Source organism: Anas platyrhynchos, chromosome 2, assembly GCF_047663525.1.
Source record: "Anas platyrhynchos isolate ZD024472 breed Pekin duck chromosome 2, IASCAAS_PekinDuck_T2T, whole genome shotgun sequence".
In the NCBI taxonomy this organism is placed as follows: Eukaryota; Metazoa; Chordata; class Aves; order Anseriformes; family Anatidae; genus Anas; species Anas platyrhynchos.
The window spans coordinates 42,327,862-42,343,387 of record NC_092588.1 but is presented as its reverse complement, the minus strand read 5'-3'; the positions used below and the strand labels follow the sequence as shown (position 1 = coordinate 42,343,387).

The window sequence follows — 15,526 nt, the reverse complement described above, 5'->3', positions numbered from 1 at the left end:
CAGAAGAACTGGCAGGAGAGGAAAGCAGGGAAGGCTGCAGACAAGTTAATGTATGCCTAAGGGTTATGTGTGCTATCCAGCAATAAGTACATCAGGAGTAATAAAAGCACTAAAGTAGATGAACAAGAATTTGTATAAGACTTGCAGGGGGAATAAAGCAAGAACTATAGGCATACAAAAGAGGTAGAAGCCCCCAATTCTTCCAGCTTCCACAGTAAAGAAATAATAAATTTATGAATATTGAAATATTACAGATAAATCAAAGCACCTGTCACATGTCAACATTTCCTTTTTACCAGCTTGCATCTATGAAAAGGGAACCTCAATGTGGGAATTTACTACAGCACTTCAGTATATATTTTAAAAGGTAACTTAACATTTAGTTCCTTAAAAGTGGGGCCACTTAGCGCCCTGAGTTCTCTCTCTCCTTTTTATCCATTCATTTTCCAACCACCTTTTTCAATTAAGTTTCACCGTGTTTCACTGCATCCTCCATCTAATGTTCTGAAACTGTTCTCAGTTGCTTCTCTCCTCCTCTTCGTCGTCTTCTGAAGAATGCACTCAATTTTTATTTTTATTTTTTTTTGCATTCCCTTTAAGCATTTTAAAGGAACTTGTGATGAAAATGAAAAATAAACCTTAACAATCTGTTTTCGGTTCTGAGCCTCTCACACTGGTTCTCATAAAGCTCAACGAGCACCACTGCCTCCAGCCTCTACCTTTTCCATGGGAAATTTTCTGCCCTACAGGTTGAGCACTGCTGAATCGGAGTTCTCATATGGGGGGCATTCTCCGAGGAAAACTGACATTTGAAGGCTGCATATTTAAACACTTACCATCCTCTCCTCTTGCCTGTAATGCAATTTCTCTTCTCGCAATTGCTTCCTTTCAAACTGTTTTAATTAGCCATACGATTAGTTTCCAGTGACTTTTCCCTCCGTTGTAATTTAGATTTAAAACCAGAAAGGCAGAATAGCATGTGCCGAGCTGAAGCGTAGCCTAACTCACAGAGTTGTACACCATACTGTGGGTTTATTTCAGGTTGATATTCCCCACAGACGTTTCAGTGGGAAAAGTGTTTTTGTTTTATTTCTCCTTCAACCGATACTTGACATTTTCTAGTATATAAATAGCTAGGTAGCCACAAAACTTGAGAAAAAATCCAGGGTGTAGCAACTTCATGACTCCTAATTTTGCCCATTCTTGTAAGGATTTACTAGGTTTGGAGTGCATGTTTCCTTTTACCAGCTTTTTAACAATTACAGGTGCATTTTTGTGCACTCTAGATCAACTAGAGTGTGGTTTAGCCTGTACAGTCCCATCAGCTTGCCTTACTTGGAGGCCCAGAGAAGTTCCTGGGTGTCTAATATCCAGCACGAAGATCTCTTTATGCCTGTTTTTTTGACACAGCTTAGGCTACTTTTGTTGTGAAGCCAAGAAATAGGCTACAGCACCACATCAAAGCAATATATCCAGTAGTTTTTATCATTTCAGATGCTATCACTTTTGAGAAAACTGCTCCATCGCTGTCAGCAGACTTGCATTATCACAACAGGACTGTGTCCAGCCCTTGCAAGACATCACTTTAAAACTATCACAGCTCTGGTAAACCCACAGTATCTTGAATGATTTTCAGCTGCTGTAGCACTGTGTGTTCTCCCATCCTCAAGGTCTCAAAACCAGAAAGTGCCTAAGACATCTTCCATGTGCAGGATCCTCCATATCACCATGCTCTCCACCCAACACTTCTCGGTACAGAATTCTGGCTCTCCATTATCATATATTTTGTTACGTTTTTAGTGCTAACACTTCTTCTGTTAGCGTTTCTAATCCAAGGCCATAGACTTTCAGATGGCTACACATTCATTACAGTCTCTCTGAGAAACTGCCAAAAGGCTATTTGAAAACCAAAGAACATGCTTAGTAGGGTGATGGGGGGCTTTTGTTTTTCAAAGATAAAGATAGTTTGCTATCACTTCCCAGCCAGCTGGATTTAAAATATTATCTTCACGGTACCCCAACAGTTCTTATCTTATCCTTCTTCATAACACCGCGATGAAGGCCACATAAATAGAGATTTGGTTCACTTTTCAGTTCATTTAATAATCTAACTTTTTACAGGATTTCCATTCTTAACATTCTGGAAGACTCCTAACATGGATTCTTAGATCCTTTCTTGTTGGTAGGACTACTCTGCAGAGTAACAAAACGTATGCCTGTTCAATGGTCATCTTTTTTTCAAATCATGCAGAAGCAGGTAAGAAACACTACAGAAAAACAAAGGTGATATAAATCAGTTAATTAAGTAGAAGCTCTCAGAATGTCACTGAAGGGTCGGTCATAAGAAGTCCATTGATTGTGATGAGAACTTATTTACTTTTTTGGCAGGTTATGTTTCACGAGGGAGTTTCCTTTTTTCCCTGCCACAAGTGTGGTCTTACAGAACTTGAACCATTAAGTTCAGAAGACTAAATACAGAAGCAGAAGAATTGGGGGCAGGAAAGGAAATAATTCAACAGCTTTAAAACTGAGGGCTGGGGATGGTAGGGAGAATCGGGTTACAGCTGCTTGTTACCCAAGAATGCATGTGGGAGAAAAGGGAAAGCTAGGATGGACACATGTAATAGACTTCAGTGTTTACTGAGAAGTTTTGTTGTAACAGAAAACTAGAGTTTTCATCCCAATCAGTTGATAAGTCTTCCTAACATCTCATCTGCTGCCATCTTGTGACATCCATGTCAAAAATCATAACAATAAAATGCACAAGTGTGTCCAGTCTGTACAAACAACAGACTAAGAAGACCTGTGCAGTCATTAGTGACCTGCCAGAGCAAGACGGTAGCAGGCAGGTTTGCTGCCTATCATCAGGTACTGCACATGCTCCATCCCCTTCTTCAAGATGTGGCTGTTCGACTTTTTCACTGATGAAGGCTGCAAGATGCATCAAGGTAAGAGCAGAGGTGAAGGCAGCTGTTAGGGAAATAAGTAAAGATACTATTAGTACAATACCTGTTTGCCTGCTCAACCCCGCAGGTATAATCTGAAAGGTACAAAAGATCAGAGTTTCTTTAAATTTAGAGCACACTTGCATACTGCCGTTTTTACAGGTCCTCTTTGATGCACTGCTCACATCGCATGCTTGCTCATTTGATAGCATCCCACACCTATTCAATTTAAGTAAGCTCCTTTCAGGGAAGGAAGAAGTCTGCTGATAAGCTACAAATATAGCTGCAAGAATTATTGTATCAGCTTAACATTTTGTTTATAACTAGAGGTATAGGTGAAAGCAGAGCAGGACGTAGCAGAAATCACCGAAGAAAATAAATTTTAAAAGGACAAGCATCAGGGACAACAGAGCAAGGACTGTATCCTCTCAGCCTGAAGTGGCAGATAAGGCTGAATGAAAAGCAGGGGCAATTTACCCAGGCTTTGGGAATGCTGCTACACAAAGAGCTGGCCTGTGAGGTGAGCAAGGACAAAATTCTTGAGTGGATAAAGGAGCAGCTTCGGGCAAGCCCAGCAGCTGTCTCAGAAGGAATGTGCACTTTCCGTAGGTATTAAAATTCGCTGAAACAGGTGAAAGGGGGAAGTAAGTACAGATTCAATTCGTAGCAAACTACAGAGACTAAGAATATAGGGAAAACTGACTTATCACTGGGGAAGTATGAGGTAATAGGTTATGTGCAAAGGGACAAAAAAAGGTCACAGCAATTATGTACAGCCTGTTGGATAAAAGAATCCACTGCCACGTCTCTGGATGCACTTCCAGCAATTTCAAGAAGTTGCCTATGGCTACTGGATGACAGCACATCCTGGATTTGAAAGTATTCGTAGTCATCATGTACAGCTTGCATTCTGGGAAACAATCCTTTAGAACATGCTCGGGATGTCCAGTGGCATTACCCCACACCCTCTCCCTCCTCCTAGAAGGTTACCGTTAACATAGAGAAGACAGCTCTGAGGAAGAAAGACCCATATTTTTTAAGAACTATAAGGGGACAATCAGGTTAGGCTTTCCAGTGAATACTGGACCAGAATGGCCTGGAAGAGATCCATTTCCAGCTGACAGAGGTATCAAAATTCCCATCTCAGGTTTCTAGACGGTCAGCCTTTTCAGGCATTCACCCCAGTATACCCTGCACTTCTGAATTACCTGTTTCAGCCTCAGGATATTTGTTGATTTTTATTTTGATCTTATTCCAGTTCTACTCATGCTTGTACTTTTTTTTATGCAGATGTGAGCTGATTATTTACCTACAAACCACTGATGAAGTGTCAAGACTGACCAGCTGCATTTGGGCTCACTGCAACTCAGCCTTGAAGCAGACAGAAGAAAGCACTCATGGCACAGAAGGTGGGTGTCCTGCACATGAAACGTGGTGAGATTCTGGCTGCCTCGTGGTCAGGAAAGAAGAGGAAAAGGCAATACCAACACAAAGATCTGCATTGTCCAAAGAGGAAAATCTGCCTCCTTCTCTTCTGATGAAGCAGTTGGAGATGATCACTGTGAGCAGCACAGCACAGACAACAACGCAGGACAGATGTGAGGAAAGCTGTGTTAACCTGGCACAAGATAAGGTATATGAACGGATGCAAAGTAGAGAACTTAAAACAACACTGAGCACTAAGCTCAAGCAGCCTTCTCCACGCTGTTGGCTCCTTTTTTGTTTACCTGTAAGCCACTTTTAAAGAGATCTCATTAGCAGCACAAATCAGTCCAAAACCAAACCAAAACGCACACCTAGCTTTCTTCTATTCTGAATATCCACATCACAGAATATTTTTCAAGACCCTATACATTATTGTTGAGAGGAAAACAGGAAAGCAGCTGCAAAAATGAATGGCTTAAATGCAGAACTGCAGTGTTTTATTAAAAAGAAAAACACCTCCAGAAACAGTCAGATGATGCAGAGGTAAAGCCACCTACAAGACAAAACAAATCAGCGTTTACCCACTGATTGTTGATCCTGGTGGCACTAGAGGCAAACTGGAAAGGGCTTTAAGGCAACTTCTGTACTCACAGATTGGAAGCATGAAGGAGGAGTTGTAAGGAGGAAAAAGAAGTAAAAGACAGATAGTAAAAAGCAAGTTCCTTCTCTCCTCTTCTTTTACAAATTTCTTCTACTTTGGTATAAATCCAGAGCATTGATTTTAATACTATTTTACTGGATTTCCATTTGTTTTGCCTCAGCTCCTACATTAATCCAAACAATAAGGGCCTTTAAAGCATTCATAAATAACCTGCTGCTGCTGCTGGCACCTAGGAGCCAAGTGCAGCAATGTTAAGCAGCAACAAATTTCATAGTTCAAGAGGCACAGTTAAGGAAAAAGGTTGCTCAGAAAATCACTCTCATTTAGCACAAAGATCCTTAAAAATTGCATGAAATCAGTCAAGTAACTATAGAAACCAATTTCTTCAGCTCTGTATCACACGTCTCACACCTCAATTGTCTTTATTATCGTCTGCTGTCAGATCCTTAATCAGAAATGTGAACAGGCTTGATGATTTATTCAGCAGGGAAAAGAATCTGTAGGTCAAGTGAAAAATTTCACACACACATACACACGCACACACATCTTCAACCTTAGGTACTTTCATTTCATTCTGTTCCCAGTAGCTCTGGGGGCAACTCCAGTGAGATCCAATATTAAGGCTCAATTAAAATAAGCTCCAATTAGTGGAGCTTTTTTCTCTCGGGCTAGAAAAGTCAGGAAATGGATATTGGGAAATGTAAAAAGTCAGCTACTGAGAGAAGGCTGCAGACATAAATGAACTTATTTGTTGATTTCTACAGTTGCTATGCAGAGGCCTCTGGGAGTAAAAGCTTAACCAGTCTAAGCTATAAACTAAAACCCCTGCAGCTAAACATGAACTGTGTGAAACAAGGGCTCCATTCCAGAACAGAAAACTGCTGGGCCCAGAAAATTAAAAGCCAGAGGCATTTTCCATTTAAAACTAAATCCCAGTACCGCCTCCCAGCCAAAGAATTATAAGCAGTATCAGATTTACAAAACGAACAATTACCCTGGAAAAATGTAGCCTATTGTACAGTCCCAGATGCTAAATCTCAAAGTTTCTTTTTTTTTTTTTTTTTCTAATCCCACATTATATTCCTACCAAGTGTACTGCTGTAAGTTTACAAAGAGCCATTTCTAGACAGGACTGAAACTATGAAAATAAAATGTTAAAAAAGAGAGCTCATAACTCATTGACCTCATTTGAAGCACTGCCCTTGCCTGTAGCAGTTCCTGTCCTTCCCCAAGGCCTCGGCAAATGGTATGCAACAGCAAAATAAACCCTGACCTAATTGCCAGGACAGGGCTGCCAACCTTCTCTCAACACACAAAGGCAAGCATGGTAACTTGAAAGTCCTACCTCTTTTGCTTTCTGCTTCAAACGCAGATGCTCTGGATCTTCTTTATTGGAACGGCTCTACCAAAGGAAGAGGAAAAAGATTGAACAGAAATTACCAGCATCCAAACACCGCTGCATCCGTTAAATATTTAATAAATGACAATTTTCTCTTGTGATTGAAAGATTTCGCTCCAGGGGTGAATGCCTCCATCCAGACTGGCTCCCCTCCCCCTCCACACACATAACTCCCCCCTCCCTCATCTGGGCTGGCTGCCTCTGCTCTCGCCCGAAGCAAGATTAAGCTGAAAATGATGCTAACGCTGTCAGTCAGGTCCAGTCTAGGCATGATGCTGTTCATGTCAGCAGCAGACACTTACAAAGGACAGGAAGTGCAGGAAAGAAAAGGAGTCCTACTTGTGCAAGTACAACTCGATTCTTTCGAGTCTAGATTACACTTCCACTCAAGGGGCTCCAGAATCCAGCTCAAAACAGAACAACAACAGGAAAGGATCAACTCCCGTCTGATGTTGCAACAGCTACAGATCTGTTATTTACTACTCTGTTCTTCAGGGGTGGTAATGAGGAAGGATATTTGTTCTGTACTGTCAGTGTCTTGAGCAGGGATTCTCAGATGCAGGGGTACCAGGCTTGAAGGTAAACAGTGATCTGACTACAGCAAAGAAATACACCTGGCAGAGCAGTGGATCTCACCAGACACCAGCCTGGACAAGTATAGAGAATCCGTATTTTCTAACGATGCCAAGCACAGCTATGGAGAAAGACAACAGTTTTGGAACCAAAAACTGAGCCAGAAATTAAGTTTATGGCTATGTAAATACTTATTTCATTTCGTCCAGTAGGAATAATCTTAAAAGAAGATTGAGATCTTCCCCTACCAATTATCTAGAAGAAGTCCTGTGATCTCTAGAAGGTGAAAAGCTAAAATCCTTTTCTGCACAGCCCAAGCTGTCCTAACCATTAAATATCTCCAGTTATAAGGTTACTGGTTATTGTATCTAAAGCAGAAACTGGAGAAGCCTACAGATGTTCACCAGTCTGAAGGACAACACTACTTCCTTGGAAAGCAAGGAATGATGTTCTTACCTTGGCTGCTCGTAGTAACATCTCACGTTCTTCTTCATCCTTTCTCTGTTTTTCTAGGTGATCAAGCTTCTCGAGAAATCTCAGCTGTGCTCTGGTATCACTAGATACGATGTACTTATCGCTCCCCTGGAAAGAGAATGTTGTTATAGACAATCAGATTTCTTTCATACACTACTAGAGATAACAAATGGAAACAGCCTGAAAAGAAGAATATTCTTTTTTCAAAGCTGAAAAATTTAGGCTGTTCTAGGAAGATTTCAGGTGGCAAGTAGCCATTCACGTATCTCCTCCCCACAAATCCATGCTTCTTTGGATCCATGACTAGTAAGAGGTTATGGAACAAGTGCCATTATCAAGATCTAGTTCTATTGTCGATTGATTATAACAACAATATTAGAATTGTAGTCTTTACTAAAAGGCTATTATAAATAGCATTTTCATATGCAGTAAACATATACACAAGATTGTGTTCTTGATGGGTTATTAGGAGGAGAAAAAGAAAGTAGACCATCATATCCTTTCTCCTTTAAGGAGAAAAAAAAAAGATTCAAAATTCAAAAGTTTCTGACATTTAATCCTGAATTTGAAATAAGCCTCACCTGGTGGGGAACAGAACTAGTAACGATGAATCTTGGGGTAAGTAAAGTGAGGTGATTAATTACATATGGTTTACTGTAGCTTCAGGAATACACTATTCTGCATCAATGTACGTTCTCAAGTCAGAGTGGTTTATTTTGGAAGGTAACCTGTGGAAGTCATCTGGTCCAACACTGTTCAAAGCTGGGCCAGAGAATACTAGCAACTGGTTCCAGCACTAACTGAACATGCATGCACTGAAGCAAGCCTGCAGTCATTTTAGTTTAGATTGCAAAAAGCAGCCATCAGTAGTTTGATTTTCTGATCATCATCGCCCTCTCTGGAAAGTCTGAGTGAAGTGTAACCTTAGTTTGCCTAGATAGGAACTAAGACGGCAAAAGGGAAGTTCTCAAGTGGTGTCAGCTGGCAGTGAAAACCTAGCTTTTAGTGCTTCTGCTCTTCCAGACAGGCCACTGAAGCCATAAATTAGTCAAACAGCACCAGACAAGACAAGGAGTCCATTCCAGAAGAGGCACATCTGTGCCACCTAGCTGAACCACTCTTTCAAATGCACATCACTCTTCTGCCTCTGTTACTTCGTCAACTTCTCTCTTCCTAAGAAATTTACCTTTAGGCTTTTACCAGCCAAACACACTGCACATTTTCAGCAAGCCTTTTTCCTTCTACACTATCCCAGTCTCACACTTCAATGAAACAGCCCTGACATGCAATTATTCTGGAACAAGCACAAGACGTTTTACAATCACATTTTAGGCAAGAATATATTTTACATATATAAACTATCAATGAATTCCATTCCAAACATTTAGTTTTCAAACACAGCATACTCAAACTCTTGTTCCCACACCAGTCATATATTTTTTAGAAGCTGGAAGGAAAGTAAAAGTCCTGTTGTGGGGTACTGCTGTTTCCCAAGCTCAATTCTCACAACGCAGCCAAAGCATGAAATCAATCCCTCTTCTTGTATGAAGTTTGGTCTTTTCAGTGAGCCACCACATTGTCACATATCACCAATTGTGGCTCAGACCACACCATGTGTTGCAACTAAGGAGACTTTGTCCTTCCCAAGAAGAGTCTGTGGTTCTGCAGAAGTCTGACAAGCCTTTTGCCCCCTCTTTTGTTACTGCTCTTGACTTTTTACTGCTCCCCACAAAATATACATTACTTCGTGAGTCAGCCTCAGCACACCAGTACAATTTGTTTTGCAGGAGCAGTTTATAATGCACCACCATGCTGCAACCCTTTTAACGGGACAAAGAAGAAAGCTGTATTACCAGAAGATTATTTTTCAAAGTTTAAAAGTGCTTCTCTAGAATACTGAAAGTGAGAGTTAGGTAATTAAGTTTTTAACATCAAATCAAAGACCCTATGCTAATTAGCAAAGCAAGTTGCCCAAACAGAAGCACCCCAAGGCTTCTTGTCCCCAACTTGTATGGGACAAAAGATATGAGCATTCTTTACACTATTTCCACTCAGGAAATACAGTTGTTTAAGATACCTGATTTCAGGTCTCCTAAGAACATCTGCAGTTACATTTTGTCCTACCTACCCAGCTAACTTGCTCTCACTGATCTTTTAGCACCGTAATTGCTCAGACAGAAAGTACTGTGTTGTGTGCCTGTGCATAACCCATTACCATTATGGTTACGAGGAAGCAAGCTGCATTTAGTTTTTGTTCATGTAACAGCTTAAATTTCTTCATGTAAGGCCAGGCGGTCTCCTGATACAACAGCACAACCACCACGAAAACCAGAGTTACACAGTTAGTGATAGGTAATGCAGGTAACCCTAACACTAAGCATGGTTAAATTTGCACATGCCAAAGCTGAGCTTGCATATCTGATACTTTAGAAGTTGCTTTTACTTCAACAGAACTAATTTAATCTGGAGTTCACCATAACTGAAAGTTTTCCCCACTGTCCTGCAACAAGTTACTCCTTTCATACAACAGCACATCAGTGCATCTGTACAGACTTACAAAATTAATTCCTCCACACCTTTTTCTTTAAGAGAAATGAATGTATTTGAGACTTCTCCACAGATGTGCTTTAAAGTGCTGCCAACTTGTCCCAGAATTTGTACCTTAGGTTTTCACATATTTGAAACACGCATTGAGGCAAAACGTTCCCAGGTATGTCTTCAGTGAGAAGACCTGGCAACATTTTTGAAAAGAAGCTCTATGCCGTGTCCATGATTTGCAGGTTCCTTCCTAGATTGTCATGTACTTGACAACGAATCTGAAAATCTAAGGCATTGGCAGTTTAGCACCAAGAATATACTGTATGCCATGGGGCACAGAAAAAATAACAGGTGTGAGAACTGCACGCTACTTCAGTCCACCTGGAAAGAAATTGGAAGAATCCCATACAGAACAGTTCTCCTACAGGATCTCAACAACTTTAGTCATGCTGAAAAGCCTTGCTGAGGACAGAGCATGGACACCAGATGGTACAGAGGTGAAGCTATTACATGGGAACCTACACAGCTTTGGCTTTCTACAAGCAGTTCCTGAACCAAGTTTGGAACAGAAGTCTCTTAACCTCTGATGAGTTACTTCTGCACTCTACAGTTTGATGGCTTTGAGAAGAGAGCAGGCAGGAGGACAAGGGGAGGACGAGAAGAAAGGGAAGGCTGTTGGCTTTCACATCTAGGAGCATTTGCCCCTAAGCTATACTACAGTTTATTCCTTATGCCAATGGAGCTGCCACGTCATGTTGCCAGTACTGACAGTACAGTGCAGGGTTGCCTTGTTTTACTGCTACTGCACACTAGGAAAACATTGTCTTTGAGCCCTGTTGACAACACAGCACAGGATGCTCAAAGACAGGAGCCGAAGCCCCCAAGTACAGGGGCATATAACAGTAATCTCACGCTCTGCTGAATTCAACCACAATAAGAATGTTTTTAATCACTGTGCTGTGTAATTGTCATGGCTAATTCAGGTCTTGACCATCACATGATGTCCCAAGTCTCCAGATTATAGGAGAGGAGCAACTGAACCAGCTAGCTGATCATCTTCATGGTCTTACCTGGCCTCTATACAGGCACTGCAACTAGGAGCTGCAGCACAGGCAGCAGCTCACAGCAATTTGCAAGGCTGTTCCCTGCTTGGGACAGAAAGGCCATTGTAACAATTCTACCCTAATTAATATAGTAATGTCTAATTACATACATAACCATGTGTGCGCATATATATATTTATTTATTTAGCGAAAAAGGGCAAAAGTGAAAAAGTGTACATGGCAGCAAGCTATGACATAAAGCTTTTACCCTGCCCACTCTCTCTGAAGGGCCAGCCATCAGATGGAAGGCTTCTAGGCAACAGCTGAACAAACTGGGAAAAGTTTTCTGAGCAATAGCCTATGAATTACTGGCTGCTTACACCAACTCCTACTTTTACAATAGCTACCTCAGTTGCAGAACACTTGCCATACTGCTATCTTTTTGTAATGAAGGCACCCCCATGAAAAGCCTTGCAGGGCAACTAACCAATCCTCTTGGAAGGTCTCTGGATAATTCTCCAAAACATGAGTCCACACCATACACTGGTACCTGCTGATAGCCATGTGGTAAAAGAGCAGCAGCAAACACTGGGGGAGATGGAATACAGGAACACACAGATATGTAGCAGGGGGCTAAAAACCTGAAGTGTTCTGTTCTTGAAAGCAGGTTTCCAAAAACCTGTTGGCGAGCTTTGCAGTATTATTCATGTGGGAGTGTTCACCCATGTCATCTTCTAGAGCACTCCCCTGCAGTGTAATACATCTTCCTGCCAAACGAGGGTACATGTGCCTCTGAGATTATTATGTCCAGTACAGCCTTTTCCTCTCTCTCTCTTTGAGGAAAGGAAAAGCAAATAAGTGTATTGCAGCCTTACTATCTTATCTTGGCTTCTGGCAACTCAATCAGACCAAAACCTATCAGATTTCCCATCATTTTAGTTCAATGAGGAAAGTTAGCTGTAGCCATATCAAGCCCACTGTCCCAAAACACCCCCTTGCCACCTCTGGTGTTTGCAAGACGTTAAGTCCTACCAGTTCCTTAAGACTTCAGCTTCTACCTCATTTCTGTTCACAAACTTCAACAGATCTCCCACTTCAGAGAAAACGCAGAACACGCAGATTTCTGAAGACTTCTCATAGAAATTGTACGCTTCTGCATTTTTTTAAACTCTTCTGGCAAGGAACAGCATACTCCTGCTGCTCTAGACATCACTATAAATACTTCAAAGTTTCTAAATAGTTCCTGCCCTTTAATATTGCTTCTCCTCTGTTTAGAAGCCTATAAAAAGCATTCTGTTCAAAAATAACTCCCACCCCATCAGTTGTTTATACTTTAATATATAACAAGAGCAAAGCTCCTATTAAACATCACAAAAATTCAAAGTTGACTGATTTATAACTTTTCTTTTCCTAATACAGTTTGATACTGAAAAAAAGATTCATATTAATTTAGGTAGACAAAAAAAGCTTTGATGTACTTCTTTGGCCACTATTAAGTTAGTGTTTCCCATTTGTACCACACAAACACCTTAAGGAAACCTGGCTCACTAGCACCTGATCTAGCTTATACTGAGTGGAGCTAATACCACAGGGAGGGAGGTAAGTAGCATTGGTGGGACTAAAAATCTGGAGACTATGATCAAAAGGGTCTCTGCCTTCACCGTTCACATGAAGCACTATAAAAATAAACTGCTCGATTCAGTTTCTCAAGGCCTTTAATGGAGACAATACTGCAGTTCCACCCACAGGACATGCATAAAACAAATACAAGCCCCTAGAACAACCCAACCACCAACAACAGCTTTGTTGGTGTTTACCAACTTACACTGGAGGTTACCAATTTAACGTTACCATGTAAGAGAGATTTTATATGACAACCACCATCTCTACGGAACAAGAGAAATGCATTTACTCTTATGTTGGGTTTTTAAGAGCGCTTATCCAACAAGTCGAATAGCAAGCATAAGGCATAGTTAGAGGCTATAAACAGTTAAAACAAAAATCAGCCTTTGGTAGATACTGGAAATGCACATATTGCGTGTGATGTACCTATGCTTGGAAAAGGTTTAGCTCCAAGGCTGTAAAGCAGGAAAACTTTGGTGCAAAACTTGCTTAATGATTTCCTTTTACCTTGTGGGTTGATACTCTGTGCTGAGCAATTACAGTTAGTTTTTCTAGGAGCCCTCGTAATCTCTCCTGTGTAGCATGGGAGATCAAGTTCACAACATCAGAGTTAAGTTCCATAATGTCATGCCTTTTACCTGTGGAAGCAGAGAAAATCCATTACGTGTTTTAGTAGTAGCTGATAATTGAAATAATTAGCACAGCAGGTATTCTGTTCCCCCTGGAAGTCATACCCATTATGAATAAAGGTTTGGAGATTATGATTTTCCTGGTAAAGTCACAACTTCAAAGATCTTAGACATTACATTAATAAAACTTAGCCCGGAGCTTCAGAAAATATAGACATTGTTTCACTTAGCCTCTAGAATCACTCTCCTTGCAAGGTCATTTATAGGACAAAGTTAATAAGAACACAAATCAAGCTTCATGTTCGGGGATGGGGAGAAGTGGTAGCTGTAGAAATTAGTGCCATATTCTGTTAATTTCAGTAATTAAAAAAAATAGAGAATTACATTTTGCCCTGCTTGACACCGTGCTTGTTAACAACTCATGACATTTATTCAATGAATAGGGATATTTTTCGCAGCGCTCTCTGGGTGTGCAAGACTCAGCCCTCCTCCCGCCTACCTCGACCAAGCGGCACATGGCAGACTGACCCAAGCTGGCAACTTGGAAAATAAGAGATCTGATCCCATCGGGATCATCATGCCGTCGCCTCCAACCCATTCCCTGGCTGCCACTCTGCAACCTTCCTGCAGACTGCTGATGGAGAAGTGCTCCTGTGCTTGACGTGGTCGGCCACTCAACGTGGCTCCACCAGGACACTTGGACAGTGCTGACTTCTCCCGTATGGGCAAGGCAGGAGGCTGTTTCACCCACTTTATACGTAGCACCCATCAAAAGCTCTTTTCCTTGCCCCTCACTGCATTTACAGTGGCTGTAAGACTTTATGATGCAGTTCATAGCATGCATTCAAAATCCATTTTGGTATTTATTGCCCAGTGAAGTGTTCAGAATGGATAAACAGCACACTGTAAAAAACTAATCACCTATTTCATTTGCCTTTATTATACATTTTTAGTTGGCACAGCAATCTCACCAGACAGGGAAAATCTACAATGTTTTTCCAGATAAAATCAAAACGTTCTCGCTGTTTGATCTTGGCTGGTAAATATTAGGCTGCACTTTAGCTGAATGCAAAGCGCATTTTGCTCAAGCACCTTTCAACGCTTCCTCTGTAATTCACCACTAGACAATCAGGATACCTGAAACCTGAAACATCAACTTAAAAGAAAAATTAAGCCTCCCCAAACCTCAAGACCACCCTTCCACATGCAATTCCTGAACAGAAGAGTGCTCTCCATTCAAGACCAGAAGCATTTGTTTTCTAAATTGGTGCACTCCCAGACAGCATTCATTTCCTTGCTATCAAAACATTCTTTCAAGAATAATAGTTCATGTTATAAATGTGGAACAGCTATCATGCAAGCCTTCAAAGAGCTCTGCCTGTATTTCCTATCTTTAAATAAACTGTCCAAACACCACGAAACAGTTATTCTAGAAGTACTTTCTCCTTCCACTTTTTAAGAGATCCATCATTTCCTTATAACTGCCTCCCATAGATGACTGGTTAACCATCTATCAAACTTTGAAAAAAGCTTCTAAGGACCAGGTCCAAGATGTCTTTTTCACCTTTCAACTGGTGAGGGGGCACCGACCCCACTGAACCATGCCCTGTGCAGCCCAGATGGCACATCAACCAGGCTAACTAGTGTGGGGTGTGCAGGGGGCGCAGGTTACATACTCCTCACAAGCTAGCTGCTTTCCTTGGACTAGGAACAAGCTGCATGTAGAAACAGGAGGACTTTGTGATCGTGTGATTAGACCACTGCAACAGAATTAGGGCTGCACACATGAACTTTCTTGAATGCTCAGCTGTGAGCCCACTGTTGCAGTGTGACACTGTACCAAGCAGTGAACATGAGCAAAGGATTGAGCAACATCCATCCAGCTTGCAGGAGATGGCAACATGATGCTGTACCAACGCACACTCCCTGCTCAGACATCACACACCTTGCCAAGCAAGGGTTACAGTTTTGCTCAGAAACTGATGGCTGAAGCAACCTATACAAAAAAAAAAAAAAAAAAAAACAACAACAAAAAAAACACCTTCCTATTACATTTTAGGCTCAGGCATTCAACGCTCATCCCACAGTAGTATTCACTGATACAGACAGATACCTTTAACATCTCTTTTGTATAAAATCAATGAAAGATTCTTCTGCAGAGGGAGTCATTAACAGAAGTCTGCCCTGTGCATATTGGCAGTATGAAATTTCTTTCT

The 15,526-nt window shown here is 41.2% G+C and overlaps 1 protein-coding gene across 5 annotated transcripts in view; it reads right to left on the bottom strand.

The window, feature by feature from the left end:
* TAF4B (TATA-box binding protein associated factor 4b) overlaps positions 1-15,526 on the bottom strand; it is a 70,191-nt gene that overhangs the window by 17,691 nt on the left and 36,974 nt on the right. For 4 of the 5 annotated variants that reach the window (XM_038175210.2, XM_072034626.1, XM_072034624.1 and 1 more), the window contains exons 11-13: positions 13,189-13,319; positions 7,460-7,585; positions 6,377-6,433 (exon numbers count right to left, since the gene is read on the bottom strand). In XM_038175210.2, coding sequence (XP_038031138.1) covers positions 6,377-6,433; positions 7,460-7,585; positions 13,189-13,319 — 314 coding nt within the window. Of the gene's footprint in view, positions 1-257; positions 2,971-6,376; positions 6,434-7,459; positions 7,586-13,188; positions 13,320-15,526 lie in introns of those variants that run through there. The other variant, XM_038175211.2, reaches the window with a different exon arrangement.